The sequence below is a fragment of the Hemicordylus capensis genome, chromosome 5 (assembly GCF_027244095.1).
Source record: "Hemicordylus capensis ecotype Gifberg chromosome 5, rHemCap1.1.pri, whole genome shotgun sequence".
Lineage (NCBI taxonomy): Eukaryota > Metazoa > Chordata > Lepidosauria > Squamata > Cordylidae > Hemicordylus > Hemicordylus capensis.
In genome coordinates, this window is record NC_069661.1 from 165,979,897 (window position 1) to 166,000,244 (window position 20,348).

The 20,348-nt window shown below is 39.8% G+C and overlaps 1 protein-coding gene across 10 annotated transcripts in view; it reads left to right on the forward strand.

Annotated features, from left to right (window-relative positions):
* The window catches only part of POT1 (protection of telomeres 1), a 138,922-nt gene extending 118,776 nt beyond the window's left edge, over nt 1–20,146 (forward strand). For 9 of the 10 annotated variants that reach the window (XM_053253347.1, XM_053253351.1, XM_053253348.1 and 6 more), the window contains 5 exons: nt 2,327–2,459; nt 5,404–5,498; nt 9,451–9,542; nt 14,297–14,402; nt 17,358–20,146. In XM_053253347.1, coding sequence (XP_053109322.1) covers nt 2,327–2,459; nt 5,404–5,498; nt 9,451–9,542; nt 14,297–14,402; nt 17,358–17,467 — 536 coding nt within the window. In that variant the 3' untranslated portion in view covers nt 17,468–20,146. Of the gene's footprint in view, nt 1–2,326; nt 2,460–3,322; nt 3,427–5,403; nt 5,499–9,450; nt 9,543–14,296; nt 14,403–17,357 lie in introns of those variants that run through there. The other variant, XR_008308063.1, reaches the window with a different exon arrangement.
* The last annotated feature ends 202 nt before the right edge of the window (nt 20,147–20,348 follow it).

The following is a 20,348-nucleotide window of genomic DNA, read 5'->3' on the forward strand; positions in this document are numbered from 1 at the left end:
GTTTCTGCTCACAACAACCCTGTGAAGTAGGTTAGGCTGAGAGAGAAGTGACTGGCCCAGAGTCACCTAGCAAGTCTCATGGCTGAATGGGAATTTGAATTCTGGTCTTCCCGGTCTTAGTCCAGCACTCTAACCACTACACCATGCTGGCTCGTGCTTGCCTTTGCTTGCCTTGTATTTGTTTGTTTGTTTATTAAATTTGTATACTGCCCCAAACTTTCATCTCTGGCTTTATGGTTGGTGTTGTTTTTTAAATGATTTTTTGTATGTTCATAAAGGACATTCCAGAAGCTGCAAATTTGTGGGCAATATAGACCAATGATGATTAAAACAGATCTGATTTTGATAGTCATAACGGAAATAGGTTAAATAGCCATACCTTGATGTGCAATTGATATTTTAAAGAGATTGATATTAGAAGTCCTGGAATGGTATAAGAAAGAAACCTTGCACAAAACCATCAGATTCAGTGGTTGACTATTTCTTCAGAGAAAAGGCTCCTGAAGAGGTTGAACTACTCACTAGCTTTGGGATGGGACTTTAGCTCAGTGATAGAGCATCATACAAAAGGTCTCGGGTTCAATCCCCAGTATCTCTAGAGACAGCTGAGAGAAATTTTCTTCCTGAGGACCTGGAGAGCTGCTGCCAAAACGCTGAAAAAATTGAGCTAAATGGACAAATGGTCTGACTCAGTTGACAGTATTTTCCTGAGTTTGTATCAGGTTTTTTAAAAAGTTAAATATTTTAGCTCAACAAAATTGCAAGCAAGCAACCTTGCGTTCTGCAGCGGTACAATTCTGTGATTTCTACACTAGTGTCCTTGAGGTATGGGAAATAATAGATTAAAACACTCCTTGGTTATGAAGGTTTTTGGGTAGTCTTGGACTAATCATTATGGCCACAGTCTATAAGCTGCTGTGGGTGTGCCCAGGGAGAGAAGAGATTCTTCTCTACCCCTTCCATTTTTATTTTAGTTTCATGCTTGTATCCTGCCATGTGGCCGATGGATTGATTGACTGAGTTCTGTCAAGTTGGTGTCAACTCTTAGCGACCACATAGATAGATTCTCTCATGATGATCTGTCTTCAACTTGGCCTTTAAGGTCTTTCACTGTTGCATTCATTACTGTCGTGATCAAGTCCATCCACCTTGCTGCTGGTCATCTTCTTCTTTCCTTCAACTTTTCTTCTTTCCTTCAACTTTTCCCAGCATTATGGACTTCTCAAGGGAGCTTGATCTTCACATAATGTGTCCAAAGTATGATAGTTTGAGCCTGGTCACTTTTGCCTCGAGTGAAAATTCTGGTATTATTTGTTCTATAATCCATTTGTTACTTTGTTTTCCTGGCTGTCCATGGTATCCTCAAAAGTCTTCTCCAGTTCAAAAGCATCAAGACTTTTCCTATCCTGCTTCTTCAAAGTCCAGCTTTCGCAAGACCTCTAATCAGCAGAAACAATCTTACTAAATACAAAAATGTCATCAAAACATAACAAATTCATACACATTAAATTATGAGGTACTTAAAATCAGGCTGCTTTTAAAATGTTCCCAAGTTTTAAAATCAGTTTGTCATGCAGTGTGGAGAGCTATTGATTGAGGAAATAAAAGTCCATAGTTTTGCTGGGTGCCCAGAGATAATTCTGTTGTGAAGATGAATGAGATGGAATTGATAAAGTAGTCTGTACTTTATCTAGTAGTCGGTATTTGGTCTCATCTTTCCCTATACATGCTGAGTACCTGCTACAGAAAGATCCCCCATAGGGTACCTTGTTCTCTCTCCAAAATGTACAGGCACTATGTTAGACTGTTATTGGGGATGGGAGAAGTGTGCACTTGTTCTCCATCCCATCCTGCCCTTACACCAGCTCAGACAAGGATTGAGAGCTCAGGGGCTTCTATAACAACTGAATTGAAGGGAAGAGATGGATGGAGATATGGCTCAAAGATCTCTTAGTCTGTATCTAGTGTGGTGCAGAGTCTACACACATGCTGGGGTGTTGGGGAGTAGAGCTCTGATATGCCCCATGTGGATTGCTCCTTGCACAGGTCAGGATTGATTCAGTGTGTTCTACATTGATCCATGAGTCAGAATCCTTGTTCTTTGAGGTAAATTGTGACAGGTATTAAAGCTGGGCTTTGAATCTTATATCAGCAACATACTGCCCATTGTTATCTTGCCTGGAGTATGTTTGTATGTTGATCCTTATATTCAATGTATAATGTGAAATGTGCAAGTGTGGTGAGGTCAAGACTAGATAGCCCGATGAATCAGAATTGTGATCAAAATACTAAAATAAAAGCATATTTTGTTCCTTGTTTTCAACAGGAGGGAGTCTAAAGGAGGTCTTGAGGCTTTCAAAAAACTTTAAAGCACTTATACCTGTGAGTGCAACAGAAGACAACTTTGTGTTGAACCTTTCAGCTCCTTATTTTTGGCAAGGAAATGTACAATACTATGGGTAACGTTTTCTTATAATTGTTCGTAGTTAATATATAAATATTAATCCAGCTTGTTTCAGTTTCTCAGACTTTAATCCTGAAACCTTTGATCATTCATTAGATTTTTGAAAAGTTACATTATCTGTCCCTGCAGCAAATATTAAAAAATATATTAGACAGCAAGATAACGCTATGGTCTTAATTTGAATCACAAATGCTGGCCATAGAGCTAACCTCTGTTTACTGGGTGAAGGTTGGCACCTTTTAAAATGGTAGCTTTTTAGTTAGCCAGGGGAAAGTACCCAGTCAGCCCAGCATAACATCTTTCCCTTGACTATTGCTAGTATCTTCCATGTGTTTCTTTTTGGATTGTCAGCCACTTTGGAACAGGGAACCATTGCATCATTCATTTTCTTCTCATTCCTTTTGCTATGTAAATTCCTTTTGTTGAATTCTGTTGTGAAAATAAATTAGATGGGATTGGGAGAGTAGTCGGTACTCCTTTTGTCTGATCTTTCCTTATGCAGGTTGAATACTGCTGTAGAAAGATCCCCAGAGGGTATGGGCAGGGGTGGGTGGAAGGGTGGTGGTGGTAGTAGTAGTAGTAATATAGCAGCTCAAAAAGTCATGTGCTAGAGTAAAACTAAATTTTTAAGAATTTATTTTTTGCTCTTTATTACTGCCAGTTCCACAGAGTTGTAATCTCTGTCACTGAATGAATTTTCCCCACAAAAGGGCAAAGAATATATATTATGGAAAACATACAGTAGACATTTATATAATAGAAACTGCATATAGTGCGAATAGTATTTTATATTCCAGCTTCCTCTGAGGAGCTCAGGATAGCACACATGGAAATTACCCCATTTTATCCTTACAAAAGCCCTATGAGGTAGTTGAGACACAGAGACTGCAAATGGCACAAGGAAATCTATCAAGTTCCACAGTGAAGCAGGACTCAGCCCTTGTTCTAAATCCACCACACTGGTACTCCTTCCATTTACGTATGAAAGTATAAATGGAATGTTGCACGGAAATGTTGAAACTCTCTCTCTCTCTCTCTCTCTCTCTCTCTCTCTCTCTCTCTCTCTCTCTCTCTCTCTCTCTTTCCCTTCAATGTACCCATCGCTAATCCCATGTTGGCAGCTCTTGCAAGAGTTTGTGAGCAGCTGCCAGATAGCAGCGGGGATGGGCGAACTGCAGCCAGGCCAGCCAGCGGGTAGGGAAAGGCGGCCTGGGTGGCTGGTGGGCAGTGAGGGAAAACAGCGGCTGGGCTGGCTGGCTGGACAGCAGGCGGTGAGGGAAAGCAGACTGGGAGGGGGAGAATGGACTGGGGCTGAAGACAAAATGAAGATGGTGGCGGGGGAGAGACAGGGAAGGGCTCAGCTGCTATACACTGGATCAGCTAGTAAACAGAATGTTGCACCAGTACAGAGGAGCTGTGCTTCTCTGTACACCAGAGGTCTAACTAGGGGAGAGGGGGCCCATGTTTGCCCCTCTCCCTGGTGGCCCCTCAGAGTGAGGGAGATAATGAAGAGAATAAGGAGAGGCAGAGCTGGGAGGCCCTCTGGAGCTTGGGGGCCCGGCTTCTTTGAACCCATCTGCTCAATTATAACTACGCTCCTGCTGTCCACATAATGCATGAAGCTGGAGTACTCATTTACTTCAGTCAAGAGAGTCAGTTTTGAACATACAAAGAGTAGCTCCTCAGCCCTACTTGGAAATTATGCTTTAAGTATCACCGGTGTCTGTAAACAAGTGCATTTTTGTGTGTGAATGACTACATGTGTTGGTTTTAAAAGTGAGGCTGGCTACAGCCCTCTCAAACACAGGCAACAGATGGAAAGTTCAACATGAGTTGGATTTTCTATCTGAGATTGAATTGAACATAATGTATGAATGTGTGTGCATACAAATCTATACATGTGTACACAGTGGGTATGTGCATTGAACATAATGTGTGAAAAGGTTCTTTCAGTTAATTGGGGAAACCCTTGCATGTTCTGGAGTTCTGTGTTGCATTAGCACTTACCTGTGTAAGAGACCATGGATCAGAGTATCTATCTCTAATCTACGTTCGTGTGTTAATACTACTGGTTTTTTTTCACTCTTTCAGTGTCTAATTATATATGTTGCACAGTAGACAATCAAATCTGTCTATTTTGCAGTTTGCTTATAGAGAAGCAAGTAATAGCTTCAGCTGGTCTCATAGCTTAGAATAAGATGCCTTGTTTAACTGCATATTATGGAAATCAGTGGGACAGATGAAAAGTGCTTTTGGAAGTGCAATCTTAATATTTCTCAACTTTATGGCCAATCATATTATATTAGACAATATTAATCACTTTGTATGGTATAAGAAAAGCTGGTTGACTTGTATGCAGTCACAAAAAAGTAGATGACTATTTTATGTTTTAACTATGATATACAAGTATTTATATATAAACTAGGAAAAATAGCTGTATTGCAATTCTCCTTTTAGGACATATAAATACAACCTTATGTTGACAGTTTCCCTGCCTTTACTCAATTAGAGGTGTGTTTTTTTTTTACTGGGATGTTGATTCATAAATACTAAAATAAAAAAATACACCATGAGTTATTCAAACAGTTTATTTGGACACAGAGTTATATACCTTTATTAATGACATCGTTTTATAACGTAGTGTGTAATGCCAGATTTATTGCTTCTGTTATCAAGCAATAGTTTGCATGTATTGTTAACACAAAGTGGTGTTTATGATCTAGTGTTACCAAATTGTCTGCCGTTCTTATTCAGTCAGTCATCCATAGTGACTGACTTTTGTTGACAATGATTAATAAAAGGCATTACTGTTTTGTGTGCTGTATGAAGTGTCTTCCATTAAAGCAGCAGGAAAGTACTTCCTTTCCCACTGAAGTTTCATTTGGGAAGCAACTTACTATACCTAACAGTTTATTCTGATGTTTTCTTGCAAATATTAGGTGTAAGCACTGTTCAAAACCAAAGGCACTATCGAGTCTGAGTTCCCTGGCTGCACAGGAAGATCCATTATGGGAGCCTACTACAGTAGCACAAGGTTAGCTGATGCTTTTCTTCCCTGCAGTGGTAACTGTATTTTTATTCACAAGATTTGGCTGTAAACGTACCTGCCAAATAATTTCATTCATGTGCACATATGAATTCCATTCATTGATGGCTCATGCACAAATGAATAAAGTTGCATGTAGCTGAGGAGGCTCAGAACATGGCTCTGGTGCGAAATGTAACTTTTGGAGCTTCTCTTCTCAACCTACAAGCTTTTAAGCCAGGCCCAGTAGTTGGCTCTCTTTCTGTCCTGTATGAAACATACCAGGAGCATCTGCCAGCTATAGAAACAAGTAGGTGTCACAGTCACAAAATGGACTTGTATCAACACATTGGACATTGTCTGAAGCTTCATGTGTGCAGGGACTTCCTGTTCTTCTCTCTACTGAGAAACACATCACGTACGCAATAGGCATTTTGAATTAAGACGAAGCATTCATATTAGAGAGCAAGAAGGTCTTTGTGTGGCTAAATCTAAATTAAATATGTATGGATCATATATTTGGTGCATAGGAGAATTAAGAAATATAAAAATGTTGCTTGTCGGTTCTAGGGTCATAAAAGTTCAGGATTATTCTTTTCAAAAAGACATTGCAGTACCATTTAAATGGATATGTGAAGTAGTTAGACCCTTTTGCAAGAGCCTAATAGTGCACAAGCATTAGCCATATTTATGTTCCAGGGAGAACTAAGTTCCAGTTTAAAAGAGCATTGTGTGCTATGGTTCCTCTGCACAGCACTGCCCTTGGGTTTGTGTTATGTCAGGGGTTCACAACCTTTTTAAACAAGCATACCCCTTCTGTTGCAAACCTTCAGCTCAGGTGCCCCATAAAGATTGTGTGTATCTCTCTCTCTCTCTCTCTCTCTCTCTCTCTCTCTCTCTCTCTCTCTCTCTCTCTCTCATGTTACAGTTATGGGACAGTCTGCTACAGTCACTGGCTCATGTCCACACTAAGTAATGCATAAGCAGTCTTATTGAAATTGAGACACGCTTACTTGTCCCACTAATTTAAATGGGAATACTCAGTGCTGATTTTTTGAAATCTGTCAATCAGGCTGAGGGGAGGGGTATGCTGATACAGCCAGGCAACCAGGAACAGAAGAGGGGAGGGTCTTCCCATTCCTCCATCTCCTTCTGCAGCAGACACATGGATGGATGGATGAGGATGTGTTGGTTTCAAACCAGCAGTCCTCGGATGGAGAGGAAAGAGCATGGCTGGGGAGGCAGGAAGGACTCTAGTAGACTTGCAAGTATGCCTAGGGGTACTGGTACCTCCTGTTGTTCCCCTGTGTTATGTGAACACTTTGATTTTTTAAAGTCAGATAAAGTCTAATCAGGTTTTTTGTGTGCTGAAGGATTGTTGAAGTATATACTTGGCAATTATTATGAGTTCTGTTTAGAATTATTTCAGGCTGAGATTTTTTGATGTAGATTTATACAAATGAACATAAAACAAGCAGCAAAAAATGAAAGCAAAAGTAAGGACTAATCTGGATCCAGGAAAACCCATTCAGGGCCTAAGATTAATAAGAATATCAGTCTGTCAGTCTTCATTTCTGCATGGGACTCTGCTTTAAAGGTTTATGAAATGCAAAATAAATTGTGTTCAGTTGTTTAAAAGAATGTATGCTACAGGAATTCCTCTATAGGGCAACCATTCTTTTACTAATGAACAAGTAGCATATTTCCACTGTACAATAAATAGCTAATGAGAGTATTTCTAACAGTAAATCCTATACTACACTAAAACTACTGTGCTAGAACCTGTTCTGTATCTAAGTGCTTTTGAGCATCTTTCACAGCAGTGTTGTTCTTGTTGGGCTAGAGTGTCATGAAGGAATGCAGCAGCTGCATTTCTGTGGTCAAATAGATTTTAAATTACTGCAAGGTACTTTTTAGTTACTTACACCTATGGCTCTGTCTAAAGTCCTGTGTGTATATCACAGCGCATAGTGGTCTTGTGCACATGTAGGATCCCCTTATCACTTCAGCTGAGAGCCCTATATGCACACTGGAATCTCCAAAAATGTTGTATCTTGATTGTATTTCGATTCCATTTCCAGAGATAGACTCTGGACAAAGTTAAAGGGATCATCCATAGATCCACGTTTACTTTTATTAATCTACAATCTTCATCAGAACACCCGCCTCAGAGTGCGGTGTAGTAGGAAAGGGCATCTCTCGGCTGAGATACCTGCTTATAGAGGAGTACGACAAGGTTGTTATTCTTGCCCCTGTTTTATTTAATTTTTATATAAATTCAGTAGTTTCTCATCTGAATGACCTTGCTCTTCATCCCCCTCAACTTGTGAATAGACATAGTTCGTTATTGCTTTATGCTGACGATATTATCCTATTATTTCAAACCAAGATAGGGCTAAGCCGTGCCTTAACTTCCCTGAGCATCTATACTACGAAGGAGGCCTTGGAGGTAAACTATACCAAGACTAAGGTGATGGTTTTTGCAAAAATCCATAAATGGACATAATATTGAGCAGGTCACGGTTTTTAAATATTTAGGGGTTATATTTCATTCCAGCGGATCCCGGAAAGCTCATCTTAGCTTTGTTTCTCACAGTGCCCAACAGACAGCAAATGTGATTAAATCCTTTTGCTTTTCAAGAGGCTCTCTTTTTGTCCCAGCGGCCGTCAAATTATTGAAGGCTAAAATATACCCTCAAATGCTTTATGGTGCGCAAATTGGGCTTTTTGATAATTTTACAATATTAGAAGCAGCTCAAACTAAATTCTTAAGGGCCATCCTTCAAGCCCCCAGAGGCACAGCTAATGTGGCTCTTCGTAGAGAGGTTGGGGTTACCACCTTGAAAATGAAAATCTGGTTTTGTATAATCAAATTCTGGATGCATTTGGTTTTCTTCCCAGTCAGTCTAGTGCCTTTAGTGTTAATTGACAGCTTTACATCTAAATGGGAAATAGCTCTGAAAACGAAATTGCATTATCTGGTCACGTGCCAAGAAAACCTTATAGGGAGGGGTCTAGATCAGGTGATATGTTTTGTCAGGCAACGATTATTGGATAAAGTTCTGCAGGAGGAGTGTGCACGACTACCAAGGGGAATGTATATAGGCTCCCAAAATTTCAGTCACAAACCAGCTGAATATTTAGATCATATGTTTTTACCTAAGTTTAGGAAAGCATTGACCCTTGCACGTTTGAATGTCCTTCCTTCTGCACTCTTAGACGGGAAATACAAATGAGTCCCGTATGCATTGCATCGTTGCCCTTGTGGCTCAGGGGATATAGAATCAGTTGTTCATGTTATTCTGTATTGTCAGTTTTATAGGGATGCTCCTATTAAGTTCATTGCACCTCTCTTAAAGAATCATCCTGGCCATACGGATCAATTTTACCTAGATTTTTTGCTGTCAGATTTTAAATTTGTTACCTCTATTAATGTGGCCAAGTTTTGTTTTGTTGCATCCAAACTTCGTAGAGCTTGTATTAGCAATTTGAATATTTTGTAAATTATAAATGTATTATTTTAAATGTTAAGCTGGTCTAAGGACCGTAATAAATTTACTGCTACTACTACTACTTGGTTGTATATCAAACCAAGATGTGTGGTTTGGGTTTTTATGTGTTAATTTTGGTTGCTCCCATGTTGAGTAATCACGAAATACTCTGGGAAGCAACCATGCCAGTACTTCCATGAATGAGAGAAGTTTAGCTTGCACATGGGGTCGAGGGGCGATAGTCACCAATCCACATACACACACACACTTACTTTCTTCTGCTGCCCCCTGCACCCAGAAATCTGCTCCTGAAGGTCTTCTAACCCTGTTTTGCGGGAGAGGCACAGGGAGTAGGAAAGGGAACACAGGGTCTGTGGTTATTGCCCCTTCCCCATGTGCACGCTAAACTTTTTCCATTCATGGAATTACTAGGCTGCATGTTACCCTCTGACTATTTTCTCTCTATTTAGCTTTAGGAATTGTACCCCTCCAATACGTCTTTGTGATGAAGTTTACATTGGACGATGGCACAGGAACACTGAATGCATATCTCATGGATTCTGTAAGGAAAGATTCTGTTCTACTCTAAAAACGTTTATTTTGGAGATAAATGTGTGTGTAAGTTTATGTGTGTGCTGAGGGGCCATTCACCATGGACTTCAGGGCAGTAGTCTCGCTACCACTGTCTCTGGGGGCCTCCCAAATCATGCTGCATTCTGTCCCAGGACTCACTGTTGCTGCGCCACCTCTAGGCTTGGAAGCCAAGCACGATTGCTCTCTGAAGGCAGCGCGGCCAGTCTCCAGCCTAGCCCCAGCACATGCCCAGTCACCTTCCGTGGCATGGCTAGGCAGCCAGCCAAACTGGGCTGACAGCCATGACTGTCGGCTCAGCTCCCAGGGAAGCAGTGCCACCTGCAGCACCTGCACATGCCTCAGAAACTCTTATCTTCCTCAGGACCGCCCCTTCCTGTGTGCCACTAATTCCACCTTCTGGTTGCATGCGCACACAGCCAGCATCCTTGGCAATAGCCGGTGGCAATGGTTCAGACAAGAGGCAAGCTGTGAGAGACGTGGACTGATTCCAGCCAGCGTGCACACAGCTCCCTGCTGCCCTCCCCCACCCAACCCCGTGACTCCTGAATCCTCCTTCCTGCCAGTGCTGAGGCCAACATGCCAGGTGTGAATGGAGACCAGAGAGAGGCAGCAGCAGTGGGTGGTGCCTGCAGAGCCAGCCAGTGCATGCCTCCTTGCTTGCTACACGTCTCCTCAGCCAACTAGAGAACCAGACCAACAGGTGCCAGTAACTGTTTGGGCATCCTGGATTGTTCATGCAAAAATTGGTTTCTGTAGGTGGTATGGGTTACAGTTATGTACCTTTTATGTACCTTTAGTTGGGGTCAATAGTTTTTAAAATCTACTTGGAACAGTTTGTATCTGTTTGAACTAATTCTGCTTAGTCAAGGAGAAGGTGCCCATTGCTTAGTCCATGAGAATTCTATTCCTCCTATGAGGGCTTGCTTGCGTGTCTATGTGTGTAGGGATACAAAGCTTATCTTCCAGGGCTGGGGGGCATAACACCATTATGTCCAGACTCCAAAATTACCTAGCTGCACATGTATGAGGCTATTCGCTCAAGCAGATTAGACACAGCAGTGTTGTAGAAATAGTTGGCACTGTGTACTAAGTAACAAGACACTGGATGTTCGATTGTGCCATTTTAGGTATTAGCTCAAGAACATGATTGCCCCTCACTGTGGATGTTACTTTAGATGCCCACAGCTGCACAGGTGGTCCAGAAACACCACATTGCATTACACAAAATGTCAGCCATTTACAATTAAAAGAAAATAGCCCCATCCAAACTTTGGATTATAATTAAAATTATGTCAAGGATAGAACACTAATGCACTGTGCCCATAGGAAAAAACATCATCTCTAGACTTGATGAGCTACTGATGAGGAAATTGTTCTCTCCAAAACCATTAGCTAATGAAAAGGCTGCAATGTCTTATCTCAAAGGTATACAGCTATCTCCAGTCTTTCTCTTGTTCCCAGTCTACATTTAAAACTCTCCTCATTTTCCATTTGCACTAGTTGTAAATAATTCTCCTCAAGCTTCAGTGCTTTGTTTGTGAAATAGCTGCAGACTGCATTTGCTGTTTGTGTTAAAGGCCAGGGGCAATAAACATTCTGGGGCCAAAATGGCTGGGAAATCATTGTAAGGTGCTCAAAAGAGATGAAGATCATATTTTAATTGATGTTACAGTATGATATCTTGGACATTCATAGCTCAGGCTTTGATCAACTACATCATTATTTTACACATTTAAAGCTGTGCTTTCATCCATTACAGTACAGTAGGTAGTGAGTGAGAAGGAATGGCCAGCGTATTTTCTTTTTTTAAAAAAAGTGAATTCCTATAAATATTAAATTTCATGCAAAGGGAGGGAAATTACAGGATTTAGATGTGAATTGAAATGTTTTCAAAAGAGAAGTGTTTCAAACTTGGTACAAATTTGAACTAGTTTTGTTAAATTAAAGGTTCTGCACTTCCTTCTCTTGGACTGGCTTGATATTAGTTCCTAACTGGTTCCTAACTTAAAGAAAAACAATGGACCCTGAAGCACTTGACTTTCTTCTTCTCTTTTCTGTTACCTCTCTCAGGATAAGAAAAACAACTTTGTGAATGAAAACAAAAAGGCTGGAAAGGGGCAATGTTTTTTTAAGGGAAAACTTGTTCCTTAATATAGACTAATTGTATCAACTCCTTGATTTAACAGCTGTCAGTTGCGAGGGGGAAAGGTAGATTTCTGCCACCAGGTATCCTCAGATGCTGAACTTCAAAGCCACTACTAGTGCTAGAGAAAAAAGCTGGGGTGTTTTGAAGACCAATCCAGAACCATCTATTAATAAGATTTCTAGAACAAATTACAATTCTGGGTTGCATAAAAGATGTGTTAAATGCAGAAAAGTAGTAATTATAAACTCCCTTGACTTTATCAGCAGCAGCATCTTCATAATCAACATCATCATCCTATAGAAACAAGAACCATAGACCTGGCCTTACATTAAGAAAATTCTAGTCCAGATAGACACCATGATATGGGAGGAAGGGGCTTTAACTGGTTGATCCACCATGATCCCAAAAAAGCTCAGACTTCCCTCATGGCTACTATTTGTCCTGGGGAGCCTGATCTGTATTAACCTCTCCTATCCCATGCCAAGGTCCCTATCTGGATTGCGACTCCTCAGCTGCTCTTAGGGAGGGGAAGCACTAATGGCAGGCTTCATGTAACTTGTACTTTGGCCTGCAGACAGAAGTGGGGGGAGACCACGTCCACACCCCCACAAAAGAAAACAATCATAAGTAAATCTTGATCAGTTTTACAGTCTGAGTGGGAAAGTACTCTTATTTTTAAAAAGTAGATGAACATGAACATTATAGAGGAAAGCATTTTATTTTTTCTCAACTTAAATTAGATTTTTACATACTGAAACGTTGCAAAAGACTCAATAAAACTCCAATTGCAAAAAATTGTTTAAAATCAAACATCTTCAATTGCACAGGATCTTGAGAACCCAGGGAATGATCACCTCTGCTCACTCTGAGTAGCACTAATTGGCATCAGTAAATTATTTCAATTCCATAATGATTATTTAAGGTTAGTGAACTGACTTGTGGTATGGTCATACTATACTAAAGGGTATTTTGTGAGATCTGAACATATTAGGTGGTAGACAGAAACCTGTGGTATGCATAAATATTTTATCAAGATTTTTGTCTACACAAAGATGGTGATCAATATAAGCTACTAATTTAATGTTAAACTGGGGTGCTTTTTTTGGCTTTCTGATAGGTTTAATTCAGATTCACTAATGAACTGAAGTAAAGTGAAGATGGTGTTAAGAAATGCCCCTTTTCCATATTATGCAGTTTGGAACAGTGTTTAGCTTTCTTTTAAAGCATGGAAGTTTCTTCTGCGAACAAACTATACAATTCATTGTATTTTTCTTCATTTTCATTATGTTAAAACATTAAACTTACAAAAGAGAAACCTTGATTTTATGCACTGTCTGCGAGGAAGGTCAGTCCAGATTAGACAATTGTCAGTGGTATTAAGGGGGAATGCGCATGGTCATATTCTTCTTGATTCCCCTGTACCTCCTCTAGGGACGTGAGAACCTGTTCGTCATCCAACAGCCGGTTCAATAGATTGATATCAGACCAAAACTCTCCCCCCACACCCGTTTTCGGTTTGATATCGAGCCAAAACACACACCACCACCGCCGCCTTTTCGGGGGGAAGGGTTCAAGTTAAAAATAATTTTAACTCACAAACTCCCCAAACCCCGGGGGGGTGGGGTTCAAGGTGCACAAAAACCAAACATGTCCGGTTCAAGTCCGGACTCAAACCAAACCAGGCAACCACGTTTTGTGCATACCCCTAACCACCTCTACTCTTTTTCTCCTTTCCTCTGCTCATCACAGGCAGCCTTTCCTGGTGGAAGTTGGGACTCATGTGTCCTGCACCTCAGGGTTTCACTACAGTGATAAAAGCTGAAATGAAATCTTGGTGATAAGGAAAGGGATAAAAATAGCTTTACCCCATCAGGTGTGCACTTGCCTCTGTGTGTGTATGCGCATGCATGCATACATGGACACACCCTCACTTTGCAGCTTCCTATAGGTACTTCCACAATCCTGGGGTGGTCCTGATGGCTACAACATGCCATCACTGGAACCCTGGGGAAGATTATGAGTGGGAGGAGGAGCCTGGAAGTTGAAATCAAATATTGGGGATAGGGATAAGAGCGGTGGAGTGACAGAAGCAATGAGTGAGAGGGTTCGTCTCCTAGCAAATTACCCTGGCTGCCTGAATAAATTCTGTGTTAGCTATCATCTATCTGATAGCGATGACAACATCACTTATGCTGTCGCTAAGATTTGTATTGTTGATATTAGAATTCAAAGTAAGAGTATATCTGTACAGTTAGATTTCAGAAGGTTTACGAATACCTGGATTAGTTTATTGTTACTGTTTGAGCTGTTTGCATCTGTGTTTCTGGTCAGCGACTATAAATAAACAGAACTGAACTGAGGGAAGGGAAAGGTGTCCCAGTGATTGTCAAAGAATGAAGATGGGGAAAAGAACTTGGGAGGTTGGGGGTGATAACCCTGAAATCTGGAAGATCGGGGTCTGTAAAATTGAGGTTCTCTGTAGTTGTGATTTGTTTTTGCTTATCAGGTTTGGAAAAAAACTTTAGAAAATGTCTGTTGGCAGTTTAATGATATATGCATAACTTTTTCCTATCCAGAAAAATTTCTTCCAAATTCCCGCTTCTGAAGTCCTGACCAATAATATTTTTCAAGAAAATATGGAGAGAATCATGAACAACCTTTGTCCTACAGTAAGAAATCTAGGTAAGACATTTACATGTGCAGATATTTGGATAAGGATATGTAGCTATCAGCTGTATATATACATTTCATTATTATCTTCCATTTTTTGAATACTTCTTACATCACATCCTATCCTAAGCTTTAGGACCATGGTGGGGTAAATGAATTCCCTCCCCTACTCCCATGCCATGGTCGTTATCTGGAATTAGATTACTTCAGCTGCTCTCAGGGAGGAAAAGCACTGATGACAGGCTTAATCATTAGGAAAGGAAATTAATTTACTGTACATATCTTTCAATCATACCACAAAATCCTAGTTCTAGTTTCTGGTGTTTTTTTAAAAAAAAAAAACACCATCAAATAGTCCCATTAGTGAGAGAACTTAGTACAAAGGATAACTCTTCTTTAAGCTATTCTTTTCCACTGGCTAACAGCAGCCCATAGGAGAATTTGTCACCAATAGGTATCTTTCTGGCCAACAAGAACCTTGAAAGGGTGCCATTGAGCATAATGTGTTTAGGGCAAGGCTCCAGGTGCTTACTAGGACTGCAGAAGATCTTCAAAGTGGAAGGTTGAGGGAGAAGTGAAGAGTAGGCCCCTTGATTACCCAAAAGGGAACAATCTAGGATTAAATAAAAAACTGCCACAAAGGACTGCGGCTTGTAAGTGGGATACCTGATGGCTTGGAGGAGACATGAAATGAGTAGAAGGGTATGTGTGTATTTGCTTATGTTTGAATAATGGCGCCAGGAGCCAAGAAAATGGGAAGAGAGTGTTTGGGAGGAAAGGAACTAGGAGCCAAACATGGGATCATACATTAGGGGGAATATTGCCACATATTCCTGCAAGAAAGTCAGCATACCGAAGACAGTGGCATTACATACTGTGCAATGTTTAGTGTGCCTTTTTAACAAAATGTGCATATAGTTGTGCAAAAGCACTCTTGTGCAAACAAAATTGTGCAAATTGCACAATGGACAGCCATCAGAAATAATGGCTGCCCATTGCACAATTGTGTTTGCGTGCTTTTGCACAACTACACACATTTTGTTAAAGGAAGTCAAGGGTAGTGCAGTTTCCTGTTCCTTCTAATTGCTTATGAACTCTAACTTTCCCATACTCTCATGAAAAGATCAGTGGATTCTTGTGAATTCACCATACAGAGCTGGTCCAATTTGCTGCAAAAATTAGTTAAGATGGCTTTTACCCTTATGAGAATGTGACTGCCTGTATTTTTTTCTTAATTAATGCTTGTTCCTTTGCTAGCAACAGCTAATCTCTGTGTTCTTCAAGTAAGACTGTCGAGCCAGATTAGTTATGTGAGAATAAAGAGAATAGTCAAGATTGAGTAATCAGTTGTTCTGGTATAGAGGAGAAATAGCTCGATGGTAGCGCACATAGCATGCTATGTGCCAGAAGTTCCCAGGTTCAATCCCTGGAATCTCTAGGTAGGGCTGCGAAGACCTCTGTCCGGAATCCAGAAAACAGCTGACTGTAGACACTGACCTATATGAACCAGTAGTCTGACTTACATAAGGCAGCTTCAGATGTTCATATATGAAATCATGTCTCACTAACGAAATTGTAAGTAATAGATTTCACCCTTCAGAAGTTAACTGCACATAATATAAAGATTAAAACTAACAATAAATACTAGGATGCATGGGCTGTTTGCAATATTAGGACAAAAAAGAGAATCTTCTGTTCTAGGAGGAACATCAGAACATTGACTTCTCTAGGCATCTATCACTAGTTTCTTCTATCAGTGGCATTTTTTAGGCATTTCTTACATGGGTATTGTTCAGATAAAAGCCAAGCTGAATTTTTGAAAGACGTGGAAAAATTTTCAAACAGTAGTAATAAAACAGTAGTAATATATACATGCCTAGGGATTTATTTTGATCTACGCAGGGGTCAGAAGCTTTAGAGGGTCAGGACCTGAGCAAAATCCAGACCTTTGTTGGGTTATTATTCTCTCTGCTATTTCTAACCCTGGAATGGCTGAACAGCATCTGTAGCGAAATGATTTGGCAGTAGTCATTTGAGGGGAAGGTTACATTGAGGCCTTTGCCTACATTCTCCCATTCTACATTCTCCCAGACAGTCAGGGTGACTGTCCAAGAAAACTAAGCTAGAGCACTAGTTTGTACCTTTACAGGGAACTCCACTGCATCCTAATTCTATGAATTGGTTTTAGCTCTAGTAGTACAAACAACAGCAGTAATGGATATTTATATACCGCTTTTCAACAAAAGTTCCCAAAGCAGTTTACAAAGAGAAATAAAAATAAAGAAGATGGATTCCTGTCCCCAAAGTGCTCACAATCTAAAAAAGAAAAAGGGCTTCAAGATGATGAGCTGAACTAACTTCCTAATCCTGGGAAGAGTAAGCCTTACACTACACACTTTCATGAGAGAGAGTTTCAGGATTGAGTCATCTTTCAACTCCTTAATAGCTATTTAATGCACAGGCTTTCTCAAAGATTTCCTTCAATGTGTAGAACATAAAACATGAAAACAGATGTTTGGAACCAGCAAATGCTTTGATGTAACACATCAGCTTCAGTGCTATGCACTAGTGGTTGCATAGCATGGAAGCTGATGGGTTACATCGAAACGTTTGCTGGTTCTGGACATCTGTTTTTATGTTTTACACATTGAAGGAGGTCTTTGAAAAAGCTTGTGGATTCTGGAGAATGCCTGTTTCATCGGCATTATATCGTCTTATTCAAAGCTATTTATGGTTAAGATTTTGCATTATGGGGTAGTCTGTGGCCCCCATTTTCACCAGTGTTCCATACATTTCTTTGTATACTGTAGCTATACCACTTTGTCTTCTCCATCAGACTGGATTTTTCCCCCTGCTTGGCTAAATTAATGTTTCCACTCCTATACAGTGCTTTGATCATGGTTACAACTTTTCACTATGTCATACAGAAATGCACATTAAAATTGATCATTTCCTTTTGATTTGTAGATGAATTGCCATGGTTGGAATGCTTCATCAAGTCTTATTATGTCGGGGATGGAATAGAAAAACAACTTTGCTATCAGATTTTTGACACCGTGATTGCTGAAGATGTATGATGATATATACAGCTACTTGGGCTATTCAAGGGATATAATGATGGTTTATTAAACTTTGAATGCACAGGGTTTTGTTAAATGCTTGCTTTTTTATATGTGGTAGTAGATATTTTATTCTGAGTCAAAGTATTTAAAACTAATTGGGTACATACAGTTTACCTCTGGCAAACTGTTCATTGAAAGTTATTTATGTTTCCTCAAGGTTTAGCACTGTACAGTCACAGGTTTTAATCCCAATCCATAATTCCATCATATATTGCTTGTAAATATAGTATATCCTGGTATGAATCTCTAATGAAAAGCTTTTTAAAGCTGTCATATAATCCTCTTATTAATAAAACAAGGACTTCACAACCTATTATAATATGAAAGCAATGTGAGTCTAATCCAATGTTCTGCTATACAAGGAACGTTTCTGGTGCAAGATGGAAGGACCATCAAGTGTGCCTTGTAATAAGGGTCACAGAAAACCCAAAGAAATAACTCCATTCTTGAGTCTAGAGAAGGGATTTCCAACCATGGATCCTTAGATGATGTTGGACTACTGCTCCCATCACCCCCAGCCACAGTGACCAAAGGTTGGGAATAATTATTTTCCAATTCCCCCCATCATCCCCAACCTTTGGCTAATGTGGCTAGGGATGATGGGAGCTGTAGTTGAGCAACATCTGAGTACTTGTAGTTGAGAACTCCTGCTCTAGAGCTGAAGCAGTCTTACTATGGATGAGTTGTATCACTGAGTTTCCTCCCTATAAGTGACCTTTACAGTTCTACAAAATACTGCTTCAGCTGTTGCAGCGTAATAGAAGTGAAGTGCAGATAGGCTCAGGTTGCACAAAAAGGACAACTAGCTTTTATTAGTACCTTATATTTTATATTATAAAATACATTTTAATATTATATTCTTTTACGCAGATAGGAAGAGATTCAGGCATTAAACCTGTGACCTTCTGCCCATCAGAATAATCCTGATCATGCATAAAGACACATGCACTAGAATAATGGTATTTGAATCAGATGGTTTGTCAAATCCTGAATATTCAGGCTACCTAAAATGAGGGGATGATTAAATTACAAAAGAATTAGTGCTAATACCTTCAGTGTCTGATAGCACTCTTAACTGTGCGCTTGCTTCCCAGACCATGTTGCACATGATCTGAGCAGCTAAATTTGGTATTGGATTACACTCCTGCTGATCTGTTTTTCTCTTTGGTATAATCTAATTTGGTGATCAGTTTTAGAGATGGGAACTTTCAGGCTAGTAAGACACTATACTAATTGGCTCCCAGAGTGAAACAAATTACTCAGGACTTGTTTGCTTTTTTCCCTGTAATCCAATAGTATTTTTGTTCCATACACCATTCTCATTCCAGAATGTAAAACTTCTTATTCAGTGGACAAGAACCGTATAATATTAAAAATCATATACTTGCAGCAACAGCAATGTATTCCAAGCCATGTCAAAATGTTTAATATTGTTTTCATAGCTAAATTTGTCTTGATGTTTCTAGAAGATAAGAAGAGTAAATTATTCTTATTGTAGTCTCTTGCAAATGCCAGTAGGTGTCCCCCAGTAGATTAACCTTTACTCTGAGTTACAGAAATTTCCACCTGTAAACTTACTGGTTATAAGTGCATTATTAATCAATGAGAGAGCAGAATGTCAGCAGTCTGGTAATCCAACTGAAAAGTAAAGAGAACTGCTTCCAATGGAGTAAATCTAGCTGCTTGCCAAGGAACATATATCTCTTGCAGTAATTCTGAATGCAGCTGCCTGTATGATCCCAGCCTGATGAGTTATAGTGATCAATGAAATATTAAAATTTGAACTAGGTGTGGTTGTAATTCAAGCATTTGGTCCAGTTTATTTCAATGGGATTTAAAGCTTATCCTTGACCTAGATTATTCTGGATCCACTATTCTGAGCTCTATAGAAGCACGGACCACCCTACTCTTCTAAAAGTTACTGGCTGACATCCTAACAAAGTGAAAACACACCTGGAGACTTTCCGATTACTTCAGCATGTGGGCAGGAGGAAGCAATTTTTCTGATCTTCCCAGACTTCAGAAGTACTTGGTTCCTTCTGCAAATATGTTCCTGAGGGCTGCATGACCCCCAAACATGTTTTCAGAAGGTGCAGAGCACTTTCAGAGGCAGGGCAGACCAGTGAAAACCACCCGCCCTGCCTGCATGCTGCGATAATGATGAAGGCTCTGGCTGCAAGAATGCAGCTTCTTGCTACATCCTCATTTCATTAGTCAGGATGTCAGCCACTATGTATCCTCCATGCATGGAGACTTATTGCATGCACAAGATCACTGGAGTAGGGTTATAATGCACAAGTTGTGTTGGTGGGATTCCATTGCTGAAAGACTAATTTGATTGTTTTTGGCTGCTTATGGTTTATAATTTTAAACACTACACCCAACACTTCAATAATGTACATATGATATTGTAAACAATTTATGAGCATGCAACTTTGTATCATCTTGGAAATAAAAAGAAAATATCACACAGTTTGTATTTTAAATACACTAGACAATGAGCTTAATTCAGTGTCTAGGGCATGGTTTTATATCTGACATAAATGTACACATTGTGATTGTGCAGTATATAAATTTATCTCTGATTTAATATTGTAAATATGTGTATTAAATTCTTACATTTTTGTTCTTGGATTTAATTTCCATTTCTCTTTTTAAAATGTTCTTTCTGTTTACTTCAGTTATGTAACCTTCTAGTTGTTTGTGGCAAGTAAGAATTGCCTCTTGAGGGTAGATTTTTTAAAATATTGAAGATACTGTAATTTGTTCTTTTTATTTGTGGGGGACAGCTATTGACAGTAACTTAATACTGACAAATATATGTAGCTAGGTTACT